General features: G+C 55.5%; 11 protein-coding genes across 11 annotated transcripts; 4 read left to right on the top strand and 7 right to left on the bottom strand.

Moving 5' to 3' along the window:
* Window positions 1-962: 962 nt before the first annotated feature.
* Window positions 963-2089, bottom strand: ASPACDRAFT_58348 (uncharacterized protein; the record flags this gene model as incomplete). The annotated part of the gene is made up of 3 exons (XM_020203335.1): window positions 963-1894; window positions 2014-2024; window positions 2076-2089. The coding sequence occupies 3 exons, from the start codon at window positions 2087-2089 to the stop codon at window positions 963-965; spliced, it is 957 nt and encodes a 318-aa protein (XP_020058289.1).
* A 958-nt stretch (window positions 2090-3047) lies between these two features.
* Window positions 3048-4925, top strand: ASPACDRAFT_50737 (uncharacterized protein; the record flags this gene model as incomplete). Its single annotated transcript, XM_020202389.1, has 4 exons — window positions 3048-3088; window positions 3376-3760; window positions 3817-3925; window positions 3979-4925. The coding sequence occupies 4 exons, from the start codon at window positions 3048-3050 to the stop codon at window positions 4923-4925; spliced, it is 1482 nt and encodes a 493-aa protein (XP_020058288.1).
* Window positions 4926-5113: 188 nt separating this feature from the next.
* On the bottom strand, window positions 5114-7341 carry ASPACDRAFT_58347 (uncharacterized protein; the record flags this gene model as incomplete). The annotated part of the gene is made up of 3 exons (XM_020203334.1): window positions 5114-6053; window positions 6117-6674; window positions 6791-7341. 3 exons carry the CDS (start codon window positions 7339-7341, stop codon window positions 5114-5116), a joined length of 2049 nt encoding a protein of 682 aa, XP_020058287.1.
* A 586-nt stretch (window positions 7342-7927) lies between these two features.
* mirB (MFS siderochrome iron transporter MirB) lies at window positions 7928-9894 on the bottom strand (the record flags this gene model as incomplete). Its single annotated transcript, XM_020199301.1, has 4 exons — window positions 7928-8859; window positions 8921-9263; window positions 9332-9602; window positions 9668-9894. The coding sequence occupies 4 exons, from the start codon at window positions 9892-9894 to the stop codon at window positions 7928-7930; spliced, it is 1773 nt and encodes a 590-aa protein (XP_020058286.1).
* A 1881-nt stretch (window positions 9895-11775) lies between these two features.
* Window positions 11776-13818, bottom strand: ASPACDRAFT_40763 (arylsulfotransferase family protein; the record flags this gene model as incomplete). Its single annotated transcript, XM_020200810.1, has 2 exons — window positions 11776-13005; window positions 13084-13818. The coding sequence occupies 2 exons, from the start codon at window positions 13816-13818 to the stop codon at window positions 11776-11778; spliced, it is 1965 nt and encodes a 654-aa protein (XP_020058285.1).
* A 462-nt stretch (window positions 13819-14280) lies between these two features.
* On the bottom strand, window positions 14281-15427 carry ASPACDRAFT_1897103 (alpha/beta hydrolase). Its single transcript, XM_020198718.1, has 2 exons — window positions 15221-15427; window positions 14281-15163 (listed from the first exon to the last, which is right to left on the bottom strand). The coding sequence occupies exons 1-2, from the start codon at window positions 15370-15372 to the stop codon at window positions 14431-14433; spliced, it is 885 nt and encodes a 294-aa protein (XP_020058284.1). The 5' UTR covers window positions 15373-15427; the 3' UTR covers window positions 14281-14430.
* Window positions 15428-16457: 1030 nt separating this feature from the next.
* Window positions 16458-17551, top strand: ASPACDRAFT_40761 (uncharacterized protein; the record flags this gene model as incomplete). The annotated part of the gene is made up of 4 exons (XM_020200809.1): window positions 16458-16482; window positions 16528-16580; window positions 16646-17061; window positions 17230-17551. The coding sequence occupies 4 exons, from the start codon at window positions 16458-16460 to the stop codon at window positions 17549-17551; spliced, it is 816 nt and encodes a 271-aa protein (XP_020058283.1).
* A 558-nt stretch (window positions 17552-18109) lies between these two features.
* Window positions 18110-19812, top strand: ASPACDRAFT_1853978 (uncharacterized protein). The gene is made up of 2 exons (XM_020197347.1): window positions 18110-18923; window positions 18996-19812. Exons 1-2 carry the CDS (start codon window positions 18202-18204, stop codon window positions 19585-19587), a joined length of 1314 nt encoding a protein of 437 aa, XP_020058282.1. The 5' UTR covers window positions 18110-18201; the 3' UTR covers window positions 19588-19812.
* Window positions 19813-20242: 430 nt separating this feature from the next.
* ASPACDRAFT_114452 (ceramidase) lies at window positions 20243-21946 on the bottom strand. The gene is made up of 7 exons (XM_020195801.1): window positions 21779-21946; window positions 21713-21725; window positions 21585-21645; window positions 21356-21499; window positions 21011-21292; window positions 20827-20944; window positions 20243-20713 (listed from the first exon to the last, which is right to left on the bottom strand). The coding sequence occupies exons 1-7, from the start codon at window positions 21829-21831 to the stop codon at window positions 20548-20550; spliced, it is 837 nt and encodes a 278-aa protein (XP_020058281.1). The 5' UTR covers window positions 21832-21946; the 3' UTR covers window positions 20243-20547.
* A 2002-nt stretch (window positions 21947-23948) lies between these two features.
* Window positions 23949-25907, top strand: ASPACDRAFT_76437 (uncharacterized protein). Its single transcript, XM_020204713.1, has 5 exons — window positions 23949-24161; window positions 24214-24346; window positions 24406-24529; window positions 24593-25041; window positions 25174-25907. The coding sequence occupies exons 1-5, from the start codon at window positions 23970-23972 to the stop codon at window positions 25494-25496; spliced, it is 1221 nt and encodes a 406-aa protein (XP_020058280.1). The 5' UTR covers window positions 23949-23969; the 3' UTR covers window positions 25497-25907.
* Window positions 25908-25932: 25 nt separating this feature from the next.
* Window positions 25933-26652, bottom strand: ASPACDRAFT_50733 (uncharacterized protein; the record flags this gene model as incomplete). The annotated part of the gene is made up of 1 exon (XM_020202388.1): window positions 25933-26652. One exon carries the CDS (start codon window positions 26650-26652, stop codon window positions 25933-25935), a length of 720 nt encoding a protein of 239 aa, XP_020058279.1.
* Window positions 26653-27246: the final 594 nt, after the last annotated feature.

Raw genomic sequence — 27246 nt, 5'->3', positions numbered from 1 at the left:
GGCGGCCGATAACGAGATTCGCACTGTAATACCATGGACACCGATACACAATACCGTTTACTGTTTTCATTTGTGGCACTCTTCAGCCTGTCTTACTTTCCTGAAAGCCCGTGGTTTAGCTTTTATTCTGCTCTCAATGTCTGTTTATCTAGTGTGTTATTCGTCTCTCATCACAGTCGGTGTGATAGTCGCGGCAGGGGCCAGCCGGGGCCGCTGGCCTCCCTTTCCTATTTAGCCTGTCGACTGTCATAATTGGCCTGCGTTTGTACTGGTAGTGGTAGACACTGTACGTGCTATAAGCAGCGCTAAAGCTCCTCCACCGCTCCTGCCATCAAGTTTGTCTGCCTTTCTCAGTGCACACCCTAGCTTCCGTCTACTAAGCCTAAGCTGTAACTGGGTTGCCACACATCCTACTGGAAGACATACGAGATGATGCCAAGAAGCATAGTACAGCGTTACAGGGTCAGGCTTCCGACAAGGAAGGCATTAGCATCATGACTATGAATGATCAAGCTTTGTTTGGCTTAGTAGGTAGTGCTCGATTACCATCGATTCATTTGGATGACTCTACAAGAAGAAACGACAAGGCTAGAAGGACGTGACGGAGTTCATGAAGTCAATTCCAGCTTGCACTACAGGGTACAAAAGAATGCTGGACATATATACAAAGGGAGCTTGTCTTGGCTTCCTCCTCCGTCGCCAGAGGAGTACTGAACCCCAGCACCACGGTAAGGTGCGAGCTCATTGCTGGGGACCCTAAAGGGCAGAATCAAAATCAGCATCTTTCGACAGGGCCGAATGAAGCAAGGCAATACTTAACTCGTTGCACTAGCCGCTGGTAGAGGGAGTCACATGGGGACTGGATATGACTTACCGCCCCGAAGGCGCGTGCATCATTACACCGGAGCCGGAAACCTTTGTCCAACCATCATCATCCTCATCTCTACCAGCAGCCCAACCCCCTACTGCCTCCCCTTCCTCCTCTTCGCTGGCCGTGGGTTAGTAAGCTCACGGGTGACCACTCTCCGTGCCTCCCCAAGAGCCTTGCGGCCCCTTTCCAGATCCTTGTCGTACAGAGTGCGGAGATCCTCGTAGAGTCCTTGAAATTGACGAGTATCCACATCGTTTCCAAAGGCCACGGTGGGGAGTCTTTCGGCGGCGGAGCTTCCTTGGCTACGTTCTTCGGAGTCCGGCGATCCAGAGGCACGCCTTTTCCGGAGAATGTAGGGAGTTGGATCTGACACACTGTGCCTCGTCCGCGTTTGACTGGAAACAGGACGAGAGGTGACCGGGATCCGCTCCTTGAATGTCTGGAAGACCGCGTCGACTCGATCTCCGCATTCTCTGTTGTCGAAGGCTCGCACTCGGCTTGCCTTATCTGGTCGGAGTCTGAAGTCGGGCTCGGGCAAGGGACGTGCAAACCCAGAACCAGGTTTGTGGTTGATCCAACCTTGCGTGGCGCCGTACAGAGTCAAGATCCGTTGCCAGGTGGTGTGGTAAGGGAGCTGCAGGTTTGGCAAAGCCTCGGGAAGTTGGTTTTTGTCGTGTTCAATGACCTGCTCCATCCTGGCGGGGTCATTCTGAACATCCGGCTTCCCTATCTCTGCATGACAAACCTCGTTCCGCTTGCCATACACCAAGATTGCCAGCTTCGCCATCTCGAGGTCGACATCGAACCCCTGCAGTCGGAGGCGTCGGACGCACTCCTCTAGAAGTTCGATGTTGCGTTGTCTTCCGAAGGGATCCAAGGATTCCTGGTTGAGCTTATCGCGGAATGGGGCGACTCTCGAGTTTAGGCTCCGCATGTCCTTGGCTCTGGAGATCCGTACCAGGCAGTTCCACAACCGGCCCGCGTAGTCTCCGTGGGTGAGGAGGAGGGTTTGCCACTTCTTGTCTTGGACAGGATCCAGAACGATGTCATTTGGCCTTTTAAGAAAGAACCAACTGAGATCCACCAGGCAGAGAAGTTGGACGAAGAGTGGTCACCCTGAGCATTGGGGAATGAGGACGTACCTTTAAGAGTCCTGGGCGCGGGTTAGCAAGATTTCCCTGCAAGGACTACTGGGAAGACTTACGCGGTATGCGACATGTTTGCTCCAACAAGCGTGCAGGTGGATGAAAAGATGTATTAGTGGGTCGATAAAAACTGTCTACTAACAGACAATGCTCGAAACATGGGGAGAAAAAGGAAGAGAGAGAACGCAAAGCTGAGCAGAGCGCCGGTGAAGTAAACCATCACCATTGTGTACTCCAACAAGGAAAGCGCAGGAGGGGAAGTAATGCTTCAGGGGAGGAAGGAAAGGACTACACCAGTTTCTGCCTCGGTCGGTACTCAAAACTTCAAGCAGTCCTTCTTCGCCTGTGCTTACTTGCCCGACAGGCGTCCCTTCCTTGTCTGTTTTGCGTATTCTATCACGGAAAGCAGGGTGTAGGAGGCATGCGCGCTAGGAAAGAGAGGTCTAGCAAAGGGCAATTGCTTCCGAACGAACAAAGTTCAAAAAGGCTTAGCCGTAAACATGATCTGCCAGTGCATCATGCTGGCCGTTCTATCTTCTTGGCTGGCTTTGGGCTGGATATAGAACTATGCCAGTTACTATCAGAGCTTTAGATAAGTTGTTAGCTGAGCGTGTATGTAGCAATGTTCGTATTTTTTGGAAATCGAAGGACCGCATGCTATATCGCATCTAGAGGTAGATTCGTTGTTCCTGTGGCTAGAACATGCAGCTACAGCCCTAACCGCCAGGCCTAGAGCCAGATTGCAGATATGGTTTAATGTCATGCTCTCCAAATTTACCAAGTCTTCGATTGTCAACCATAGCCCAGCCATCAGGCTTCACAATGGGTATGGTAGCATGGAGGGCATTGACAGAATTGTCGAGCTGCCGACATACTCACAAGACTCACACCATAAGTATTGCATTATGATCATCACCAGCTTCGATATCTAAATTGTGTAGTCTCAAAGTTTATAGTCTGGAAATTTAAAAACAATTGGCATTGTCGGGTCCCTAGCCTCGGAGTTCGGCTACCTAGGATAAACCTACCTAATGCATATACCTAGAGACTACTCGGAACCCTCAATTGCCCTGTAAGTTACTATAGACTAAGCACAAATCCGTAAATGAGACAGGTATTGTAGTCTTTGTTGTGCACATGATCACGTGACGCTTGCAGGCATAGTCAGGTGACCTGGGACATCCCTGCGATCGCAGCCCCTGAAACGAATCGCTATCTTCAACACGCCCCCGACACTTGCCTGCCATTACCACGTATAAAGCATCCGACCCTGGTGCAACGTAATGACTACTCGACCCGCAGTCCGCCCACTCCTCCGGGGGTCGATAACATTAGATGAAGCGTTGGACCAGGAAGAAGATATGCTGCTCGAGCTATCTTCCCCAAGTCCCGAGTGGAGTTCTTCGTATCTCTTTACAGCCGCCGCCAAGATATTGCAATGCTCGTCACGAACCATCTACAATTAGGTCGATGTGAGCAATGCTTCGTGGGAGAGGTCAAGGAGTGGATCCACGGAAGTTTCAACGTCTGCATCCCGGTTCGAATCGAAAGTCGGACCAAACAGTCGCCCAAATGCGTGATGATCCGGTTCCCTCTACCGTACAAAGTAGGCGAGACCTTAAATCCAGGTAATGTGGATGAGAAGCTATGCTGTGAGGCCGCTACCTTTATCTGCATACGTCAGCAGCAGCTTGACATCCCGATTCCTCGGCTATGGGGGTTTGGGTTCCCTGGTGGTCAGACTGTAAGCAAGCCATGCATTTCAGCTTAATAGAGAGGTGAATAAGGCTCCTGAAGCAGTTCAATATACCGGAACACATGTGTCTCATGGTGAGGATCTTCTGGTACGCCAAGCGATGCGTGTCGTGGCTGTTGGGCCGTCCTTTGTCCTGCCCATATATCAGCCACCGTCGACAACACATACTAGACCACGGCTACCTCGTCATGGACTACATCGACAAGCCAGGAGTTCAAATGCTATCGGAAACCTGGAACGAACTACCACACGCTACAAAACAACGAACCTCTACCGGGACTTATTCCGCATAATGTTGTCCTTGAGCCAACTCGCTCTACCCCGCATCGGCTCTTGGACGATCGACACAGACGGAGTCCTGCAACTGACCAACCGTCCGCTCACCCTTCGTCTGCATCAGTTGAAGAATGCCGGGATTCCTATCAATATGGATCGCAACTTGACTTATACTTCCGCTGATTCATATTACCATGATGTTCTATCCTGCCACGACAGCCGTCTACGACATCAGCCCAACTCGATGCATGATGAGGATGACGGACGCGCCCAAATGGCGAATTTGACCATGATGGGGGCGCTTCTTCCGCAGTTCACCGACCGAGATCTTTCCCACGGCCCCTTCTTCTACCGGTTCACCGACCTCCGTCAGAGCAACATCTTTGTCGACAAAGACTGGCACATCAGATACCTGATTGACCTGGAGTGGACGTGCTCTCTGCCAGTAGAGTCTTTACGTCCCCCGTACTGGCTGACCGGCCGGCCCGGTGACAACATTCTCGGGGAACATCTCGACACATTCAGCGAGGCCCACGGCAGATTCGTGGACATATTTCAGGAGGAAGAGAAGCGTTATCCACCTCTCTTCAATGTCTCCACCTATCGGACAAACGCCATGAGACGAGGGTGGGGAGTTGGGAACTTCTGGTACTTCCATGCCCTGAATAGTCCCAAAGGCCTATTCAACATCTTCCGCGGGAGCATTCAGCCCAGGTTTGCCGCATCTCAGAGCGCCAATCCCACTGACTTCTCGAGGATAGTATCCGAATATTGGTCAGTGAATACGACGGGTATTATTGAAGAGAGATTGAAAGCCAAAGACACATATGAGAATGAGCTACGCCAGCGCTTTCAAAACACCTCGGATGACACATGATCCTGAGCACCTGTTAGCACGATGCCTGCATTTCACCCCAAAGCTATCTCATTGTCATCCAAAGCCAACAAATCAAACCACAGATCTCCAGCAAACCAAAATCCATACCTGGAACATCAAACACGCGGCAAACAAACTACTACGACTTGATAATCACCCCCTCAACCTCCCCCATCCTGCCTTTGCCCCTATCGCACCACCACACGCCCCGTATACCGCGTCATGATCCGATCCGCCAGCTCTGCGGACGTGCCCCCCTCGCCCCCGCTCACCTCTCCCTCTGAGTCCGACACCTCCTCCGCGTACACCCGCGGCTCGGGCACCGGGCCCGCCCGAGGATCCTCAGCGCGCATAGGCCGTGCCTCACGCTCATAGCTGCGCTCGCGCGGCCTGTACCGGTATCGCGGCCGGGCACTCGGCTCACCCCCGGCCGTCGGGTATGACTCACGCTCGTAGACTCGCGACCGAGATGTGGACCGCGGCCGCGAAGGGCTACGCGAAGGCGACCGGGATTCCCGACCCGGGCGACGACGGTCCCTGGCGCGCTCCCGCAGCGCCGCGATCAGTGCGCCCGCTACGGCTGGGGTGACTGAGCCCAGCAATTTCTTGGTGGAAGGGCTGAACTCGGCGCGGGAGCTACCGCGGGCATCCGCTTGCGTGCAACGCTTGAAGACGGCGAGCACACTTGCCGGTTCGCGGGGGTAGTCTTGGGGTGGATTCGGGCGTGAGAGTCGGAGGCGGTCGCGCCAGGTGGTTCTTCTGTCCTTCGGGGGTGGTGGGTACACCGGGTCCAGGACGAGGAGCATCCAGTGGTGGCGCGAGGAGGGGTCGGGGATGAGCCAGTCGGTGATCATGTTTCGATATCCCGGCGGAAGAGTGGTCAGCGCTGCGTACGCTTCAAGATTTAGGGTGCCGGATGGGGCGGACTTCTGTTCTTCGCGGGCGAGGCGCTTGGTGAGCTGTGGGAGGGGGTAGTCGACTGGGTGGACGGTGTAGGAGACTGGGGTCCTGGTGATGAGAAGGGACCAGGTGAAGGCGAGGCCGTCTGCGGTGGCGGGGTCTTGTAGGCTGAGTGGGATTTTGGGGTTCGGTTGCGATGATGGGATGGTGTTGACCATTCTTAAGAGTCTGTGGATGCAGAGGTAAGTAGGTGGGTCTGATCAACATGATTCAGTTCTGGCTATCACATACTGTCTCAATGCCACAGGATCGCCTTTGTATCTGCTCCACAGCGACAAGATCCTCTGCTTCGACTCTCTAGGATCATCCTCCGGCGCCAGCGCAAACTTCAGGGCATAGTCAATCGCTTGCTTGACAGGGTTCTTCCTCCCCGAGTCCTCGGGTTTCGGAGCGTATGGCGGCCCGTATTGCGCGGTGCTGACATCGCGAGAGTGCTCGAATCTGCCCTCCTCAAAGGCTTCATCGCCAGTCATGTACGGTCGCTCTTTCTCGAGATCATCAGACGCGTCTCGTGTGGAACGCCGGTCGCGGCGGCGAGCATACGCACGGTCGAAGCTTTCGGGCGAGATGCCTCTGGTCCTTGGCTTCTCGTGCGCTGGTTCCTCACCACGTTCTTCACGCATATGGGTAGTGAATCGATCATTTTGTCCGGGCATATCAGCGTACCCAGGCCGGTTCGCTCGTTCGAGTCTGCGACCACAGAGGACGAGCTCACGACGGGCGACGGTGCGCGAGCGCCACAGCGCGATGATGCGCTCGACGATCGCCTTCCGGTCTTCTTCTTTTGACCTGCAGTCCAACCAACATGAGTACGCAATGTTTCAACAATATACAAAAACACAACTTATATCGAAAGATAAAATGAGAGCACAAAGAAAAAGGAGAAGAGTCCCAGGGCAACCCACGTCGAACTAGCCTGGTAAGTACTCAGCGCCAGCAGCATCTCGATCTTAATCTTCTGCAGCTCCTGCTTCAGAAACTGCAGCTGAGGCTTGAAAAGCGGCCACGAGAGGCGGCCAAAAAGTGACACATCAATTTCCGTGCGCGAAACCAGCGTCCTACTGTCGCTCGTTGTGTCGCTCGCCGACGTGGTGAAGGTGGTGGTGGTTGTGCCAGGAAGAACGGATCTACCCCCCGCCGCCGCTGCCGCCGCGGGCATCGTGCCCCCACCTCCTGAGCGGCGGAGCAGCCTCGATAGCCGCTGGATCACATCCTGGCAATCCTGAAGACACTTCTTGGCCAAAAACAGCCCGTGGGCGCTCCAGCGCGCTGTGGTTTTGTTCTCCTGAATAATGCGATCGAGTTCCTGGGCGTGCGAGACGGTCGCCTCGATCTCGTTGGCGAGGTTGGCGATGTCGTCGCGGCCATGACGCACATCGGCGATGTAGGTGTTCAGGGTGGTCGCGAGGCTAAGGCCGAGCTGGGCGAAGGCGAGCACGGCGCTGGCTCCGTCCATAGTAAGGGTAGGGGTTTAGGGTGATGCATTCTGAGGGTGGAATGTGCGATGGTGCTTCCGTGGCTTCATATGAAAAGTTGGCCTGGCGGTGATGGAGAAGGCTGACAGACAGGCAGTGTGGCTGTGGCGGGGTCGAGGCATATCTGAGCCTCAGGTGGGATGACAATCCTGCTTATGTACATCGTACTCCGCACGCAGTCCAGAAATTAACAGCGAATTGTAATTATCGTGGCAGCAGAATACGACTGCCAAGCAGATGAGGGGCCACATCCCGCCTATAGCATCTTGTGCGCTGGTTTTAGTTGCCAAATCCCTTCCGATTAGGGCTAGCAGCTGCATCTCACAGCCTTGCGTGCCCATCCAAGATCCAACCCAACGATCAAGTTGCGATAAATCCACCATGAACCGACAGCACAGTACCTTAACTAAGTATCCAGCTTCTCATCACCCCTAAGCGATCCGGGCATATTACACCGATCACGGCATCTCAGAGAAGGAACACCTGGCAAACACTACCCTTGCATTAAACTGATGGGACGAACGAGTACATTCATCACGAGACCGACTGGCTCTCAGCTCCCATTCTTTAAAGAACATTCCCCTTGGTCTGCGTCATGTTCTTGACGTTAATATTCCTCATCATACCCACCCAGGCAAACCCCAAGACCATGAACGCGGTAGCCGCCGCCAGCATCCTCGTCTGCGCGTACCCGTACGCCTTCTGGATGCCCAGTCGCTCCTCGCTCCCCACCGGATAAGCCAGCTGCGCCGGCAGACTCTCATAGATGGTGAGAAGATCCGGCTGCGCGGATGCCGGGAGATACCGCTTCAGGGCCTTTTCGAAAGTGTTGGTCCAGATGGCGCCGGAGATGGCACTGCCGATCGACCCGCCGATCCCGCCGGCCACGTACAGGAAGGCCAGCACGGCGGCGACGTGCTGATGGTCGACGACCCCGAGCACGGCCAGCTGCACACACAGGATGAAAATGCCGCCGGACACCGAAAAGAAGATCTCGCACATGACGATGTACCCGATGTATCCGTTGGGTTGGCGGAAGTGGATCATCAGCCCCATGGCGAAGATGTAGAGGGGCACGCAGAACCACAGGATCCACTTGAAGCGGCCCGTCAGCCGGATCAGGTAGCCCGCAATGAACAGGAACACGAACGAGACCACGCTGAAGGTGTTGGTCACGTAGCCCGCCGTGGCCACGTCCAGGTTGTAGACGACCATCAGGAAGGAGGAGAAGTAGCTCGCGTAGCAGTAGTACGAGACCTGGTAGGTCATGTCCAGGAGCACGGCGCCGAGGACGGTGCGGTCGAGCAGAAAGCGGTTCTTCAGGAAAGGCACGGGCGCCCAGTAGATCTGGTAGAGGAAGAAGAACACCAGCAGCACGAAGCCCACCACGATCATCGCAATGATGTAGCCTGTCTTCCAGCCGTTTGGTGCCGTCGTGGCCAGGGTGAACGGGAGGAGGAAGATGACAACACCGGCGGCGAGAAGGAAAACTCCGGGTACTGTGCGTGGATCAGCAGGAGCGAGGCAGGTAGATTTTGGGGTAGGAGCATGAGGACTTACAGTCAAACTCTGTGATGCACCACCAGATTGTTTCGGAAAAGGTTCGGTTGCTCTTCTCGCGCACCACGATCTGCTCCTTGCGAGCCTTGCGCAGATTCCACGCCAGGACAGCATACAGTGGCAGAGCTACACATGGAAAGACAATGGCCCAGCAGCCGACGCCCCATCGCCAGCTGACATTGGCGTAGAATCCCGCTCCAGCTTTGGATCCTGCGAAAGCAGTGATTATGCCGGGAGAGGAGGTGAAGGCGAACGCCAACCCTCGATTTCTCAAATTTGTCACATCTGCAGCAAGAACATCCCACGTGTAGCTTAGTCCTCCAAAGCCGATCGTATAGAACACCTAAGAACACGGTCTAGCTGTCAGGAAACACTGCATCCAGCGTTGATTGGGCGATCGGACTGTCTTACCTCAGCGGCACAATAGGTGGCAAGGTTATGCGAGGCGGCCATGAGAACCAGCCCGAGGATGCAGAGAGCCATCATGAGGAGAAAGCTTTCCGCGCGTCCCCAGACATCCAGCATTTTAGCCATAGGAATGTAGATCGCGGAGGTGATGGACCCCGCAACGATCGTGATGACGGTCAAAAGCGAGTGGGCCTGGAAGGAGCTTGTGATGAAGGGGTTCAAGGTGCTGACAACCGTGGATTTGAAGCCGTTGACAAGCGTCAATAGCCAGATGCTGCGAGTTGAAATGTCAGCTGGATAACAATTATTTAGGAAAGGCTTCGATAGACGATCGCGTACAGGATAAGTACCGTAGCCAAAGATGCCTTGGACCAAGCCATGGTCACGGCTTCGATCTTCTGGACACCAAACTGTGCCCCCTCGCTTGGCTTCTCTACATCTTTGACGGGGTCATCAGCATGTGCACCGGCATTGGTAGGCCCAGCACCCTTGCTGCTCACGATGTTCGTCTGGATTGTCGCAATGCGATCTTCATCTGAAATCGAATCCTCGACCTGTGCGGCCATTGTTCCACCCCGAATCTGCTGAAACTTATTCAGGAACGTCATTATGCGACGACAAGCGAGGACTGTCCGGATCAAGATTGCGTGCAGTAAGAATTAGCAGAATGGAACCCACAGAGGGATAAGTCAAGTATTTAACCCGGCCGAAGAGGCACGACCGATTTGGAGAGGATTCTCCGTCAAGGAATGCCACCAGCACTACTCGACTCATGCAAAAGGCGACAACTTAGGACTATTCCCAACTGAGAAAGAGTACTGATTGGTAAGGAATCACATGATGATGGTTGCATTCCATCCACAGCCACTTGGTTTATATTACAGCTCGATACGGCTGATTAGGGTTCAAAGTTACCCTAGCTGCAGGAGCAAGCGACAGGATTACACAGAGTGGGGGTGTTGACCCAACGATATCGGACGATACATTTGCACCACTACATCAGTAGCGTTGGACCAACCTCCCAGACACGTTGTAATTACAGCTTCCGGGAGAACACCTTGACTCATATGCGACTCCAATTATGTCCAGTACAAGAGCCCTTGCGGTTGAAGCTGGCAGCATCATCAGCAAATGATGGGGTTTAATCACCTTGCTCTCAGGCTACCCTGGGCCGAGATGAATTCAACAAGCGTGCGGTTCTGCGAAGAAAGGGGCCTCCTCGAGAAGCAGTATGGAGCGACAGAGCGAGATATGGCAGCAGTGGCACGACCTCAGCAGCGAAGCCCCCCCTTCTGGCCAAGACCGCAGTTGCCCTCTCACCCGGATCATCACCTTCATCATACCGGCAATCATTCAGAACGCGCCCTTCCACATGGCCAACAATACCTCTCCTTGGCATCCCTTGAGTGAGGACGGAGAAACAAGCCGATTATCGGAAAATTTACACTGTTAATATGATGATGGATCATTGATGGCGGGTAGATGGCTCAAGAAGGAAAGAACAATGTGCTTGGCGAGGTCTAAAAGCAGATGCTACAGTGGTGGTAGTGTCAAGTAGGGGTCCGTGGCCCGTACAATAAGCGAGAGAGAGAGGAAGGATCTGAGTCCCTGTTCATCGTAGCCAATATGGTATCTCGAATGGATTCAATCTCCACTATACTAGAGCGGGTCCACAGACGAGCGCAGTTTCCCAATTGAGGCGCCTCCCGCGCTGGCCTTGAATCGCGACGAATTCCAAGTGTCCCAGTAACGCAAAGTTTTCAACCACGGCAAGATCTCGGATTGAAGGATTGAATTGTTTTTGCTCAGTTTGCGGTTCAATCCGTAGAGGATCACTTGCACCCACCTCCTGTCAGGTTGTCTGTGACCAAGGGGCAAGTCGAGAGATCTCAATGTTGAGTGAGAGTTCCCGTGGCGCAATCAAGCCCGGATCAATTGATCAATCGAGAGGGGACGCTCGGATCAGATTAGATCAGTTGATCGGGAAGGCTCCACGCCACACCTTCCTTGTATTGTAATGTCATGGTTTACCACGCGGGCGCCGGCCGCCGGCCGCCGTAACCGGACTACGGAATCCGGACCTCCTAGCCAAGCTCTCAGTTTTGCAAGCAACATCTGTCGATGCAGTCCTATTGGATCTGGTCGGTACAACGTCTTCGAATAGCAGCGTGAGCCACTCTCCCAACCATTCCCAAACCGTTCCAAATCACGGAAAACAGCTCTACACTACCATCAAAATATCACCACCGACTTCGGTATCCTGATGCGCAGTTTGTCGAGCATCTACATGGATTTACGGGCCCAGGCGCTTGGATTCGCCTCCGCATCAATCACATGCTGATCAAAACAAAATCATTATTAGAGACACGCAGGCTTGAAGAATACACAAAAGCAAGTTGATGAAGGCATTCCCTAATTCGCCTGTTGACGACGGCACATCTCCCGTGTTAACCTCCCTTGGGAAGAAGCGCACGGCTGTCCTCATCCACCCCCGGTAACTGCAACACCTTGCCCTCCCGGCCGGCGTCGCTGCCGTCCTCATCGTCCCCATCACTAACGTACTCATGTTCCGACCCCAAGTCCAGATCAAAGTCCGCCGCTTCCAGGCTCTGGTAGTCTCTGCACCGCCGCCACCAGACGACCGCCGCCGCGAGGCCGCCCAGAACCAACAGCGCCACGCCAGTGGCTAGCACAGCCACGACCACCTTCGACAGGCCAGGGTTGGACCTTTTCTTCTCGGGACGCGGCGGATCGAAGAGATCCGCAGTCCCCGACTCATCGTACATATCCCTGGCGACGGACAACTCCGTCGTGTTCAGGTCGACGGTCTCCGTCGCCGCCAGCACATTCCCGCGGTCATCGACCGCCTCCGCCCACAGATACCGCCACTCCGTGCTCCCTACGACCAACTTGGTCTCAAACCCGGTCCGCCGCGAGACCACCAGAATCTGGCCCTTTCGGTCCTCCGCCGCGGCCACATCCCCGGCGGCGCCGCGCACCACCCACGTGTTCACCTCTGTGGCCCCGTTCCAGCTCACGTAGACGACCAACCGTCCCTGAGCATCCTTCCGCGGCGCAATCGCCGGATCCCACCATGGAGTCGCGGACCAATCCACCTTGTAGGCGCGGTAGTTATCCAGCGCGTCGGGGATGTCCGGGCTATGCCAGGGCGAGAACTGGACGTCCAGGACGGTCTCCCCGGAGGCGGTGTGCTCCGTGAATGAGGGGCAGCGGCCCCAGCCGATGAAGACGTTGCCGAGGTCGTCCGGCTGCGGGGCCAGCGGCTGTACGCTGCCCTGGCTCTGGGCCTGCAGGCGGGCCGGGTGCCGGAACTCGCGGAGCAGCTGCACGGTCGGCGGGGAGGCGGTGGTGTTGATGGCGATGTGCAGGCCCCGCGAGCAGTCGGTGTCGCACGTGCCGTGCGAGGTCACTTTGACGTGGTTGTCGAAGAAGGTCAGCTGGGTTTCGTTGGTGCCCGGCACGAAGCGCGCGTGGTGCTGCCAGCCCATGGTCAGGATGGGTTGGGCGGTGGATACGTCTACGCCGGCGGCGGGCGGGAGCTCGATGAAGTTGTTGCGCGGGCCGCCTAGGGACCACAGGATCGAGCCGGTCGTGCCCGAGATGAGGTAGATGGTGTGCATGTGGCGGATCGAGATGAGGTAGTTGCCGGCTTGTGTCTATTCCCGTAGTATCGCTGGGTTAGTTTGGGGTGTGTGTCTGGTTTTAGGGCTACTTTCCCGTGGTTGGAGTCTCACCTTCTGAATACTGTTGAGATGGTACGCATCCCACCCGCTCCCTCGGGGCTCGAACGACTCCATCGGGTTGATGTGGTCCAGGGCCCGCCAGTCGAAGAGCACCTCGTTGGTCTCGAGGTCGATCTCCTGGAAGACCGCATCCAGCACCTCGAACCGTTCGGGCGTGCCCCACCCGTCTTGCAGATTGGACCGCCGCGCGCGGATCTTGTCGACCCCGGTGACCAGTGCCGTGCCGTTGCCGGTGAAGGCAAACTCGTGGAGATCACTGTGGACCTGGAGGTTCTGGGCTGAGATCTTGTAGGCCAGGCGGTAGGTCTCGTCGAACGCCAGGCCGTAACCGTCACCGATCCCGTCGCCCTTCTCCCCGCCCCAGAAGGTCAGGTACTTCTTGCCGTGGTTCTCCTGCACCCGAGTGCCGAACACATTCTTGAACGAGCGGTTGAGGTACACTGCGCTTAGGTCGTGGCTATCGAGGATGAGCGGCGAGGAAAGCGGGGAGGAGTCGTTTCCGTCGTGGCGGAGGAAGATGTGCGAGCCCGTGTCGGAGATGTTGTCGGCGTCCCAGGTGTTGACCTGCAGCACGGGGGCGTACTCGCTGCTCGAGTGGAATTCCAGGTGCGGCCGGTGGCCCAGCGCGCCCTGATTGTATCGTCGGGAGTTGGTCGAGACGAAGTCGCCGCTAGTCACCGTTGCAAACCACGCCCCAATGCATCCCCAGATCAGAGGGCGAACCATGGCGAATTTGCTGGTAGGTGTCGGTACAACATGAGAGATGAAGTCTTACTCTCAGATTCATCCTGCCGAAGCAAACAAAACCTGGCTAATGCCCGCCTCAAGTGGTTTTCTGGAGGGAAAAGCATTGATGCATCATGGACGCCAGGCGAGCGAGCCGCCCCACTTTTCCGGTGGGGAGCCAGTGTTGGACCAATCACCGTGCCCGAAAAGCCCTGTTGCTTGCGTATGCGTCGTCGTCCTCAAACCACGACAGCCACCCACTCGTGACGAATTCGCGGGCACAGACATGTTTAGAGTCATGTGCAGTTGTAGATAGGAGAGTATACATCGATGGCCTCGTAGTCTTGTTTCTGGTTTGGGATGCGGAAATCCTTGGCAATGGCCCACTCAAGCATCCCGCTCCAAAAAGAAGACAAGTCAACCCGAATGTAAATCATACAGGTAAGCGACTGTGAACATTAGAAACAACCTCGCTCCAAAGTCCTTATCACCGAGCTGGTCCCCCCACACCCACAATCCACTAGTCCCGACCCGACAGTCCAACCCGGAGTCGTTCATCGGCAGTCTCGCACGAAGAAGCGCACAACACGATCCACAATACAGATTTAGCATCTACCGCGCGAACGGCCAACCCTCGAAAAACGCCGTCAACCCCCGATTCAAAGAGCAAGCCATGACACTGGTGTGCTCCTCGCCCTCGTACAGCCGCACCGGCACCGCATGCACCGCGGGAGAGTCGCGCAGCATTTCAGCGAGCTCGAACGCATTGTCCCCCATCCGCCAATGCGCGGCCGTCCGCCTGCGCTCCTCGTGCTCATCATCCGACTCCCCCCTCCGCCGCGGGGGATCCTGCTCCCACGACCCCACAAACATCATCAGTGCCGGCGGCACCCGCTCACGCTTCGCCTTCTCCAAAAACCCTCTAGCCTCCTCCAGAATCCACCGCCCATTCCACCAGATTGACGGACTACTCGCCAGATAGCAATCGAACGCGTCCGGCCGCGTGAACAGCGCATGCAGCGCGAACAGCCCGCCGTAGGAGTGGCCGTAGAGGGCGTCGCGGGCGCACGTGACCCGCAGGAACGCGGCGCGTACCGCGGGGCGGACGGTGTCCGTGAGGAAGGTCAGGAACTCGTCCGCCCCGCCGTGCTCGGGGACGGCAGGGTCGGAGGTGGGCGGGGTCAAGTCCCGGCTGCGGCGGTGGAAGTCGTACACGTTCCCCGTCCCCTTCAGTGGATAGCCGATCGCAACGATGAGCCCGCCGCCGGTGAAGTCGGACATGACCGCCCGGCGCCATGCGGCCTCGGTCGCGGTCAGGAAGAGGGCGTTGCCGTCGACGATGTATCTGTCTCTGCGTTAGTGGTGGTTGAAGCTAGGGTGCAAGTGTCTTAGGAATGGTTACAGGATAGGCAGTGGGCCGCTGTCTGCTGGGGGCTGCTCGTCTGTCCAGTGTAGAGGCCAGGATATCTGGATCAGGTGTTTTTCGCCTCGTGCATTTTCGAGGTAGAGTTGCTTGGAATTGGGGAGGGTGATTGGTGTGATCTCGAGGGTCATTGTGACGGTCGGAAGGTGAGGAGATCTTTGCAGAAGGCGTAAGGGCAGGATGTAGTCAAGAAAATGTTTTGCATTGCGATGCGCCCGAGCTACAGAGTAGATTCTGTTGTTTAAAGGTGATCCGGAACCCTCCGCGAATCGGATCGTACGTACCACACAGGGGACGATCCGGTCCCGACAGGACGAACCTTGGCGCGATCAGAGGCGGTTTCACTGATAAGATTATCAGATCAGATTAGATTTGCACACTTGTGGACTACGGTTGCTGAACGCTGCTGCTGTTGTGCATCGGTTGAATTTGCGTTATGCCAGATGGTCGCCTGTAAACCTTTCTCTTTGATTGGAAAGATGAAAGAAAATGGGGTCTCAGCGCTTTGCATCGTGGCGTGATTAAAGGACGTGGCCACATAAACACTATAGATCGAATCCCATGCATCCTTTCAAGGCGTCATAGAATCACAGATGGAAGGGTTCTCAGTGTATCAAAATCATAACAAGTCTCAGGTGCTTGCTCAGGTTGGCACTGGGTTTGGGTGTCCTCGGTTGCATGAAAAGAATTGTCAAATCCTCGTATAGACCCACATTGGAGCGAGCCCTTCGCATTGTGGCTCCTCAGCCGCCCCACCTCGATTGATTTTATGAGAGGCGGTTTGGCCCGCTATGAGACGGGCATAGGGTTTTTTTTTTGGATCAATTTGCAAAGGTTAAATCCTACTACCATTGAGAGTAACAATGTGTTGATTCTCATCTGATGACAACTGCGAGAGAGGTGGAAGATGGATGGATTTTGGCTACGTGAGGCTAGCTGCGCAACTCCTTAGCTAAGGCCACCGAGGTGGGCGGTGGGCGAGCAGCCTGATCACCAAGGCCGCAGGGCCGCCGTCATCGTCCACAACAGAACAAATGCACACCTTTCTTCCGAGACTAAGGCCTCTTTGTAAGAGGTGAAAAGTCTTTGCCAACAGAAAGAGACAATCCTCTGCCAGTAAGCATATGTTGAATGAAGCATTTACTTTGCACCAAAGCGTTCTCTGGCGGAAGAAAGACTCGACCCTGGCAATTCATGGTTCTATCACGGCACAACCATGGCATTGGGATTTTGCGGGAATGGTATACGAAGCCCAAGGTATCCGAGTCAACTGTAATATCGATCAGTCCCTGGGAGCATCAAGCCATTGATCTTCAACCTGAACGTGTATGCAACCAAGGTACAGCCTCCCGTTGGAACACCGGATTGATAGGTTAATCGAACGCGGGCGCACAATATGGATAGGGCCATCCTCCGACCATCATCGACACCCCCGAGCGGGTCTCCCAGCTGATGGACGATCTCCTCTTGGACCCCACCGAGAACTTATACGTCGATCTCGAAGGCGAGAACCTCTGCCGCCACGGCACGATCACAATAGTGGCTATCCACCTCATAGAGCCGCGTCAGACCTACCTCGTGGACGTGCACACCCTAGGCGACGCAGCCTCCCACACCCCGGCCGCCACCGACAACACCACCACCCTCAAGACAATCCTCGAATCGCCCACCCGGACCAAAGTGTTCTTGGACGTGCGCAGCGACTCCGACGCCCTTCGAGTCCTGTACGACATCCTCCTCCAAGGCGCCGAGGACGTCCAGATCATGGAGCTCGGGTTCCGCCAGTGCACCGGCGGCTGGCTCCGGAGGCTTGGTCCTGCGTTCTGAACAGCACGCAGCTCGGCCTTTCGGCGGAGGAGAAGAATGAGTGGCTGGAGAACACATAAAAGATGACGAAGAAGTTCCTGTCCATGGATGGCGAGGGCAGGGAGCACCACGATCCAGGCTTGACCCAGCGGCCGCTGAACCCCCGAGGCTGTGGAGTACAGCGCCGGCGACGTGGTGCTCCTGCCGCAGCGGCGGCGGGAGTACATTGCCACGCTCGACGATTTTCAGATGTGGTCCGTGGAGCGGGAGACGGCAGTGCGGTGGGAGGAGTCTCAGGATGATGGGTATGTGCTGCGTGGACGACGCAAGGCCTTGGTGCCGTGGGCGGTGGGCGACTTTGAGAACTGGAATAAGGAGTATAACCGGATGATTGAGGACGAATACTACCCTACTGAAAATCATGAATCGGAGGCCTCTGATGCCGAGAACTACTTCTTTTGGTCCCATCAAGTGTCCTTCTGGTTCTATGAGGTGGCTCTATGAAGTGCTTTCATGAAGTGTCCTTTGGATGATGCTTTTGTAATGTCACGGATACAAGTATGTACTGTTCATTCTGTCCGGCATGTTCATGGATCCTCGGTTCTTCAGGAAAAGCAAATAAAATGGAAAGATAAAGAAGGCCATCTTGTACAAATGCCCTGGTTCATTACTAAGAGACTCTTAGAGCGTAGGCAAGGTCATACATATATCATTCTTACCTCATCTACGTCCTCTAACATCCAGCACTTTGAAGATAGCAAAATGGCTCGAGGACAAGCAGAACACAGAAACAATATGGAAAATGAAAGTTGAAGATAAAGGCCAGAGAGAGAGGCTCACTTGTCAGAAGTCGGAAAATAATTTCACCTTGTCCCTGCTTCAATCGACTGTCGATGTAAAGATACGGTAGTCACCTTGAATATGTGAGCTGGCTAAAGGGGGCAATGGGGGGCGGTGGGGGGCGGTGGGGGCGGAGTAGATCTAGTGGCAGGAACATTCAGGCACCCGATCCACCGCCCCCACCGCTGCCTGCTGCAGTGCTCTCTGCTTATTTCCCCTCTTAAAACCAAACACGGTCCGCTTCTCATCTCCTTCTCCTCTTTCCAAATTTAATCAACCAACTGCATCTAAACACAACACTCAAAACCGTCATCATGGGCCAAATCAAAGACCTCCCCCCCGACCCCCCAATCCCTACCACATCCTCCTCATCCTCCATCCCCTACCCGCTCCCGGAAGACGACCTACCCCCGGCATACAACGAAACTGACCAGACACTGACACGAAATGCACCCTACCGCGACGATCCGCTCTCCCCACCCCACGAAGCTTACGCCATCCCCGGCCACCAACCGTACCACAGCGTCCGCGAGAAGACCCGCCACGCCGGGGTCGTCACCCTAGACCCTATCCTCGCCACCGACGCCGAGGCGCTGTACAGCTTCGTCGACCAGCAGACCCGGCTGCCCCCGCGGCCGTGCCTGATCATCGGCGGCCAACACCACGAGAAGGAGCGTCGCGGCAACGACTCCACCCGCCGCACCGTCTGCGACTTCAACTTCCGCATCGACCTGACCCGCACCTTGCTCACCTGGGGCGGCACCGGCCCCCTCCAGCGCTGGTCCTACACCACCGTCGTCGGCGACCATGATCACCAGAAAGCGTACCGCGGGGGACGCTGGCCGTCGCGCGGAGCGCGGCACGGGAAGAAGTCGGGCGGGCGCATCGCACTACCGGCGGACGAGGGGACCACGGAACTCGGGGAGGGGGATCGACTGATGGTGGGGTTGGAAGCCGGGGATGCGCAGGGGGAGGATGCCCCGGGGCTGCGGGGGTGGTGTCGGCGGTTCTGCGACGATCCGGCCCCTGTTAAATCGTACGTTTTGCGGCTGAACGATGATCTAAAGGGGGGAGGCAAGGTTTGACTAACAATCCGAACGGGATGTAGATTCACCTACCGACGCAACCTCAACGGCTTCGACGCCGCGCCCATGCGCATCACGCTCATCGCCCACATCCGCTCCACCGGCTACCAAGGCCATGTCCACGTTGCCCCCTCGCTCGCGAACGGCACCATCACCGTCTACTCGCCGCACTGGATCAACCGGCTCCGCAATCATGGGTTCGTGTACTGGGCGTGCATCATCCTCCAGCTATGGGTCATCACGTGGCCGATCATCTGGTGGATGGAGCGGCGGTACGAGGTGGTGCGGTCGGAGTGGTTCTCGTCCCAGCTGGTCGCGGATCCGGCCCACCCCAACGGGCAGCGGAAGGTGTACGCCGGGAACCAGGATGAGGCGGCCGCGGCGGAGACGTGGGCGCCCGTCGTGCGCGAGGCGGTGTGGCAGGGGCGGAAGGGCGGGGACATTCTGGCCGAGGAAGAGGTCGAGCGGCTGCGGCGGCTCGGCATCCAGCGCCGAGACGCCCTCGGCCAGGGCGGCGAGTTGATCCGTCGCGGCCAGGCGGTGCTGGGGCTGATGGGCATCCGCAATATCGGCGGCGTGAATGTGACGGGGGCGTGGGGTGCGGATCGGTGTTGAGGTTGATGTTGATGCTGATGGGTAATGGTCGACCGGCTGAGATTGTACAGTACATTTGGTGATTCAGAGATACCCGACCTTGTAGATATCGCGCTGCTCTGCGTGCATTACCAGACCCTTGTTCTTAACGTGTTTATGTCACGACAATCATTTGGCTCTTGTACTGGACTCTTCAAGTCTTACACACAATAGATAACTGCTCTATGACGACAATTTAGGTTTGCGGGTATACTACGTCAAGTGATGCATAACCCTGAGCAATTTGAAAGATAATCCGAATCATGTTCTCCTGCCTTCAACGGACAGATCATTCTACAGCCTTGTGGGGTCCATCCGCCGTGCTTCGCAATGCATAATACAGTAGTTGTGCTGTGCTATGCTTTTTGATGAGTAATCGATTCACAAATTCAGTATAACTATAGCGGCTTGTTCCTAGGACTTCGGGAGGTCATTACAATGGATCTGATTTAGGAGTCATCATGGAACTCGGTTATATTTCGAAATGGTTGCCAAAAAGCAAAAGAAGAAGAAGGATAAGCTTCTCTGAACAAAAGGAAAGGTGAGATCAACGTCAAAAATCAGCCCATGCATGTCTCTTGAATATATATCCATCCCTCCACCCACAAGGACTGCATAATTGACAAATTCGACAAATCGGTGATAAGGATTCAAGATTCTGATATTCTACCAGGCTAATACCTACTGAGTTGCACTGATGCTAGCCAACACACTTGATGCACAAGAGTTTCCCTTCCCATATGGACGGAAATTCTCCGCCAATATCTTCAGACCTATCTTTTACCCCCACCTTCACCACCCCCCAAAAAGCTGCCATGGACGCATGTCACGGGGAACACGCCCGCCATCCCAAGCTGGCTATATCGTCTAATGTATACACCACGATAACATGAAGCACCTCGCCCGCTCACGTCTCGACTGATATGAAGAAAACACGACCTCCTAATGTTGTTTCTTCGTCTGCGCTTCATCAGGCCCCATCAGCCGGGCGGCAAGCGAGACCGGCCAGGCGAGCTGGGGCGAGGGGTCGGTGTGCACCTCACCCGAGGTGATCATATCGACCACCGCGACCGCCACATAGGCTCCTATGGCCGTGAAGAAGTGCCACCTACCCGATTCGACTGGTCAGTTGGTCTGGTCAAGAAAAGGGCAAATCATTCGCAAATCTCTTGTCTCGATGGGTGACCAATACAAGAGCCTGCAGAAGGTGGAAAGACTTACCATCCATGCAGCTCAAAGAAAAATGCGACCGGCGCGCCGACCAGCTCCCTGATGCGGGTCAGGTGGTTGCACGCCCACACATCGACCAGCCAGGCGAAATAGCCGAAGAGGAAACAGACTGTGCTTCTGTCAGGATCTGTCCGAAGTGGGGATGATTGCCTCGAAGGGGATGGGGGGAGCTTACATATACCGAACCGCCCGATGTTACGGGTCTTCTGCTTGATCACCGGGTTGGGAATCTGATGCGAAATGTTCTGCATGGTCCGTCGCGCGATGAGCAACGCCCCCGCCCCGAAGGTCACGGCGTGAAGCAGGAACTCGTCCATGACCATGTGGACGACCATGACGGTGGTGAACTCCAGGGCGAGCACGATGCCGATGAGGCGCCGCCACTGCGGGCTCACCTGGAAGGTGAGAACCCGATACACCAGGGGTGTGGTCAACAGATGCATCGAGAGCTCGTCCGCTGGATTTCAGCACGGTCAGTCTTTGGGTAAAGGCATGCAGTTGATCAGGTCAGGTGACATACACATCTGCGTGTGGTATTTCAGGGTCATATGGTACCCGGCCGAGCAGATCCCCACGCCCATCAGACCTAACCAGGGGATTGCCCGTGCGAAGGATGCAGAGGGCTTGGATCGAAGCTGGCTCAGACCATAGATCCCATAGAGGACTGGGGATTTGTGGCAATGCGTCTTGTTAGCTGGCGGGCATCAGACTGCTGGGCATGTTGCCCCTTGATTGGAGGCCGAACGCACTGTAGATAAGGCTGCTGCATGTGTTGATGAATTCAGCCACATAGCGAGTGACGACATAATCCTACAGTCTGAGGCATGAGTTTCTGCCCTTCTGAAGGATCCTTGGCTCATGGGATCATGTACTGTACCTCTTCACAAAAGCTACAGCGTGTGAGTTACGGCAGTTATCAGGTGATTGTTGTGAGGAAGCTTACTTCAAGTAGGAGGTTTGCGGGCCCCAAAAGGGGTCCTTTAACGATACATCCATCCGGGGAAATGACACTGGGGACGTCGGGGATGAGAAGGTATGTGAGGTCGTTGTTGGTGGTGTAAAGTTACAATGGAAGAGCACTCCGGCGGTTCCGGAGCTGGCTTGCTGCTGCCTTGTGAAGAGAAGCGCGACGTGTCGAGGACTCGGGCAGGGCAACTGCCCCACTGGAGGATCCACTTCTTATGTACGGGCTTGGCATCACAAGCTTTGTGCCTGTCCCAGCCAACCATACCTACCACATTGGTCACTCACACCAGAACTGTTTTCTTTTCTGACTTTTGGTCTAACAATATGCAGCACATACTACGTAGGTAGCATATGTCAGTACTGTATTCTTTTGTAAGTTTCATACTACCTCGTCCATTGTGACCAGAACATGCACAGAACGAGTGGAATCACTGCGCAAAGAAACGGTCATCCATCGATTGAACTAAATCATCTGGTTAACTTAGACAATTGATAACAGGTATAGTACAGGCACAGAGATATTTAAGGCCAATAAGTCAGTTGTCAACCCGGTCGGCACAACTGGCCCCGCGGCCCAAGCCACAGTAGCGTGGCTGACGATCAGGTGACATGAAAGTGTGGCTGCGACAGCGGTGACTCGGGCTTCTTGGGTCGTGGCGGCTCGACCCGCTCTCGTTTGGCATCCGGGAAGTTACAGTGAAATTGTCATACAACCTCCTGCACCGCAGAAGAAACCTCCTGTACTACCATGCCCACGCGACGTGGAACAATGCCACCACCCGACCGAGAGCAGGGTCCCTGCAGATGAGCGTCTTCCCCGTACTGTACACTATATATACATGCGTGACACCGTTAATTGGCTGGCTCACGCGCCCCCGATCACGCCGTTATCGGCCCGCGTGCATGAAGCATCACCAGACCCTGCAGGGCTCGCACACTCAGCGTACCATGACTCTTGCAATGATTCTGCACAGTCAAACATACGACGAGCAGTGTATGTTGCTTTTGTTGTCAGCGCTGCATTCTCACGCGTCTCACCAGACAGTTTGACTCAATTGCCGCAGGAAACAATCTTGCGAGCCCAGACAGTTGGGAATCGTGGCTCCGCTCTCGTCGCATTCAGGACGCTGGGTTGATGCGAGATGTCAAGGAAAGAACAAGTAGTTTTCCTCCGACGGAGTACTTGGCTCTCGAAGATCAGAAACATTGGATGACCTTGAAGAGTAAGAATGGGCTCTGCAGATGCCATGTCTATTGAGACCGAGCTTATTTTGTCGTTGACGTTGCCACTTTGACAGCTTTGAAGTGGGCACTCTTCGATACTATAGGTGTAAAGGAGACCATAAAAAGCTTGAGACTACACTCCACCACCAGCCAAAGCCGGTATAAGGAAGACGACTCGTTTAGTAGACCACAACAACAAGGTGACGATCACTTTGTCAATCCTAGCTTTACCAGAAGTGGTAGTCCATCGCAGATCTATACTGATGGCATTTCGGCTCGATTATCGACGGGCAAGCTAATTTGTGACGATGGCGTCCGATCTAGGGAGATGGCCGATGTGTGGACCCTGGTCGCAGCAAAAGAGTTTATGTAATGTAGCCCGAACTGGTCTCCGCCCAGACGGGAGAAGCTTGTAGTGCTCTATAGTGGAAGCAAGGGGCACTGAGAGGCCGCATGCAAAATTCACGATACTCACTTCCCAGCGTAAGACAGGCACGCCAGGAAGAAAAATGCGATAAGCATCCTTGAGAGCAGGGCGACCAATATTGGTCCAGAGCAGTCGAGAGTTCCAATAAGGGTCACGCTAGTACTGCATAGATCGACATACATATGTAGACAGCAGTAAGAACTTGGGCCGCGGTATGCGAGGTGAAGACTCGGTGGCGGTTGGCGGGCCCTAAGTCGGACGATCTCCACTGTCTGCGTGGACCCGATTGACCGGGCCCCGCCGCCGAGTGTCAGTGCGCATCTGCTCGTTGGTTGCTGACCTGCGCTGGGCCAAAACTTATTTCCTCTAGTGCTGTGAGGGGTAAGCTGACAGCCTGCAAGACCCAGACACAATCGCCCCTGACAGAAATACATCTACCTCCCCCCCCTGCACCCCAATCGATCGATCGATTTCTTCACACTTTCCGAAGTCATCTGTTGCTGAACCCTGAACCACAATGGCGTCAACCGGTGATTCGACTCCTTCTACCACCGTGGATGTGGCCCAGTTCACTCAGTCAATCAAGGGTATCGACCGTACATCCTTTGTGTATGATGGCGACCGAGTCAAAGCGCTGAGAGAGGCGTACGCTCTGATCAGTCGCCTGGAGACTTCGTGGGATACCGTGGCGCGGCTTTGCCTTACAGAGGTAGACTTTCTGGCCCGTGGTAATGAGTTTCTGGTCCTAACACGTCCTCCAGCCTGCCCTGACCGCGGCCCTGAAAGTGAGCCAGGACCTACAGCTCTTCGAGAAATGGCTCCAAGTAGGAGAACAGGCGGAGCAGTCAACCGCACAGCTTGCTGAACTGACCGGCTCAGACCCCGTCCTACTCGGTAAGACAACCGGCATGGACATTGCATTGCATCTGCCCACAATCCTAAACCCTGATTAGGCCGCATTCTCCGCCAACTGGCATCCACCAACATCATCATCGAGGTCTCTGCCGACCACTACAAGCAATCCGCATTCAGCAGGTCCCTCCTCGAGCCCGTCTTCGGAGCCTGGATCCCATTCTTGTCCGTACCCGCTGAGTCCCCTGACACATACCTAATAAACTAACCCCCGAACCAAACCCCCAGACACGACACAGTGAACCCCTGCTTCGCCAAAATGCCCGAATATCTCGCCAAGACCAACTACCAGAACCCCACCGACCCCAACGACGGCATCTTCCAGTACACCAAGAACTTCTCGGGCTCGCTCTTCGACTACTACGCCCAGCACCCGGCCGAGAGCGCCGTCTTCAACAACGTGATGGGCAGCGTCATGGCCAAGCAGGCGGGCATGCTGGACATCTTCCCCTACGACCGGCTGGCGGACGACCGGCCCGATGACGATTCGGAGATCCCGCTCCTGGTCGACGTGGGCGGCAACGTCGGCCACGACATGAATAAGTTTCTGGGCAAGGAGCCCGGCCTCGCGCGACGGCTGGTGCTGCAGGATCGCCCGGAGGTCGTGCGCCAGGCGATCTGTCCGGCTGAGGTGCGCGCCATGGCGCATGATTTCTTCACGCCGCAGCCGGTTAAGGGTATGCCCCTCCCCATCCGCCTTCTTTTGTTTTCTTTTTGTTTGTGCCCAGACTGAGGAGGGTGCGGGTCCAATGGCAAAGTGTACGGTGAAGAAGGGAATGGCTAACGCATGATTGGTGTGAAATTGACAGGCGCGCGGGCCTACTACCTGCACGGAGTCCTGCACGACTGGTCGGATGAGCTGGCCCGGCAGATCCTCGAGCACCTGCGCGATGCGATGACCCCCGGGTACAGCACCTTGTTGATCCACGACCATGTGATCCCGGCGGTCGGAGCGCACCCGCAGGCCACGGGCTACGATCACACGATGATGGTGCTCGTGTCGGCGTTCGAGCGCACCGAGGGCATGTGGCAGGACCTGTTGGCGTCGGTGGGGCTGCGCGTGGTGAAGATCTGGAGTTCGCCGCTGGCGACGCAGAGTGTCATTGAGGCGAAGTTGAGTGGGGACCGTTAGGGGGTATCTGTATAGGCATTCGGACAGCTTGAAGCAGCAGTATGTTATCTGTGCCGGAAGAATGAACTGTCAACTTGGCTGGTGCTCAACCCACAGGGCTTGCACGGGCTATGATATGATTTATGAGCCTAATAATTCACTTTGCTTGCCTGTACAAGATGGTCCTGGATGAGATATCTTTTGACTGGAGAATGCACTGCATACGCCTGGACTGTGGCAGAAATTGGGCATATCACCGATCCTTCCTACAATCGTTACACATGTAAAGACTCATCACAGATCTGCCTGCTGAGTATAACAACACCATTCGATCACCAAATCAAACAAACTCCCGAACTTGGAACCTCAGCAAGATCAATTCCAAACAATTCAAAGGCTAGGGTATGAGACTGCGAAAACAAGTAAACCACCAATACGAACCCCCCCCCCCACTGCTTCACCTCTCACCACCATCCTTCCCCTTGCTCTCATCCCCACCACCAGCTGCAGCTGCCGCCTCCCTCAACGCAACCACCGACCTCTTCTCCTTCTCGACCCCCGCCCGCCGCTGCGCGGTATCACAGAGCCGCAAATCCCCACACTCACACTCCCCGCCCTCCCTCAACCACCGATACGTAATACTCCACCGTTCCCCCCTAACCCTCACCTTCGCTCCCTCACCTTCGGCGTCCACAACATCCGTCTTCCGCTTCTTGATCCCATGCGTCCAAAACAGCCTGGCATCGCCACTCATACACATCAAACTGCGCGGCTCGCAGTCGACCTCGACGCGCTCGTCCCCGCGCCGGAACTCCATCATCACCGGCGCGCCCAGCGACAGCGCGTAGAGCTGGTCGTACGGCCCGTGGGCGTCCACGTGCGGCGGGATGCCCGCCCCCGGCGGGTAATACTGCAGACAGACCTGGTCCGGGGCGCGGGGTTCGCGGGCCGGGAGTAACGGGATCAGCCAGTCCGGGAACGGGCGGTAGGGGATGGCCGGGTCGATGTTGAAGGTTTTGTAGTCGAAGGTGTAGCCATAGTGTAAAGAAATGCGACCGGGGCGGGTGGGCCATTGCAGGTCGTGGCGGAAGATCTGTAGGAGGGTGGCTTCGTGGGCTGGCGTGATGAAGTCGGTTTGCCAGAGGAGGCCCCGCGGTTGGATGGGGAGTTCTTGCATTGGGTTTGTTAATTGGGGGTGGGTTGGTGGGGGGTCCTGGGGTGGTGGAGGGTCTGGTCGTGTCCCCATAGTGGACGAGGTGGGTGGTATGTCTAGGTCCATGTTTAGGGGATGGTTTATTATTTTCTAGATCTTTTTGTAATTCTGGTATGAAAGAGGCGAGATATGGGTGACTTCTTATTGATAGCATGTTATCGGGGAGGACCGCCACGTGATGTCGACAAACTCTGATCGGCTTTGGCATGGCAAACAGGCAGCTGATTGGTGGTTGGTTCTTCGCCGGTGCCTGGAGCACGTGATTCTTATTATGGGTGGATGACTCAGCTGGCTATACAACAGAAGGTCATTGCATAGAATCGAGGTGAATCTCATATGATCTCACTGAAAGGTAGCATACAAAGACAAATAAACATTAATTTATTCGAAATCGGACCCACTCAAGAAGCCACGGCTGAGCCTGTTGTACCACCGATCAGATGCAACGCCAGATGCAGCGACCGGCCATCACGCCTGTGAGGAAGAATGTTTAGTATTGCACTGGCCGCATTCAAGCGTGCAAGTCAGATTGTCGTTGCCCACAACCTTGATATGGCC

This window comes from Aspergillus aculeatus, assembly GCF_001890905.1.
Source record: "Aspergillus aculeatus ATCC 16872 unplaced genomic scaffold ASPACscaffold_4, whole genome shotgun sequence".
In the NCBI taxonomy this organism is placed as follows: domain Eukaryota; kingdom Fungi; phylum Ascomycota; class Eurotiomycetes; order Eurotiales; family Aspergillaceae; genus Aspergillus; species Aspergillus aculeatus.
This window is presented reverse-complemented; position numbering and strand designations above follow the sequence as displayed.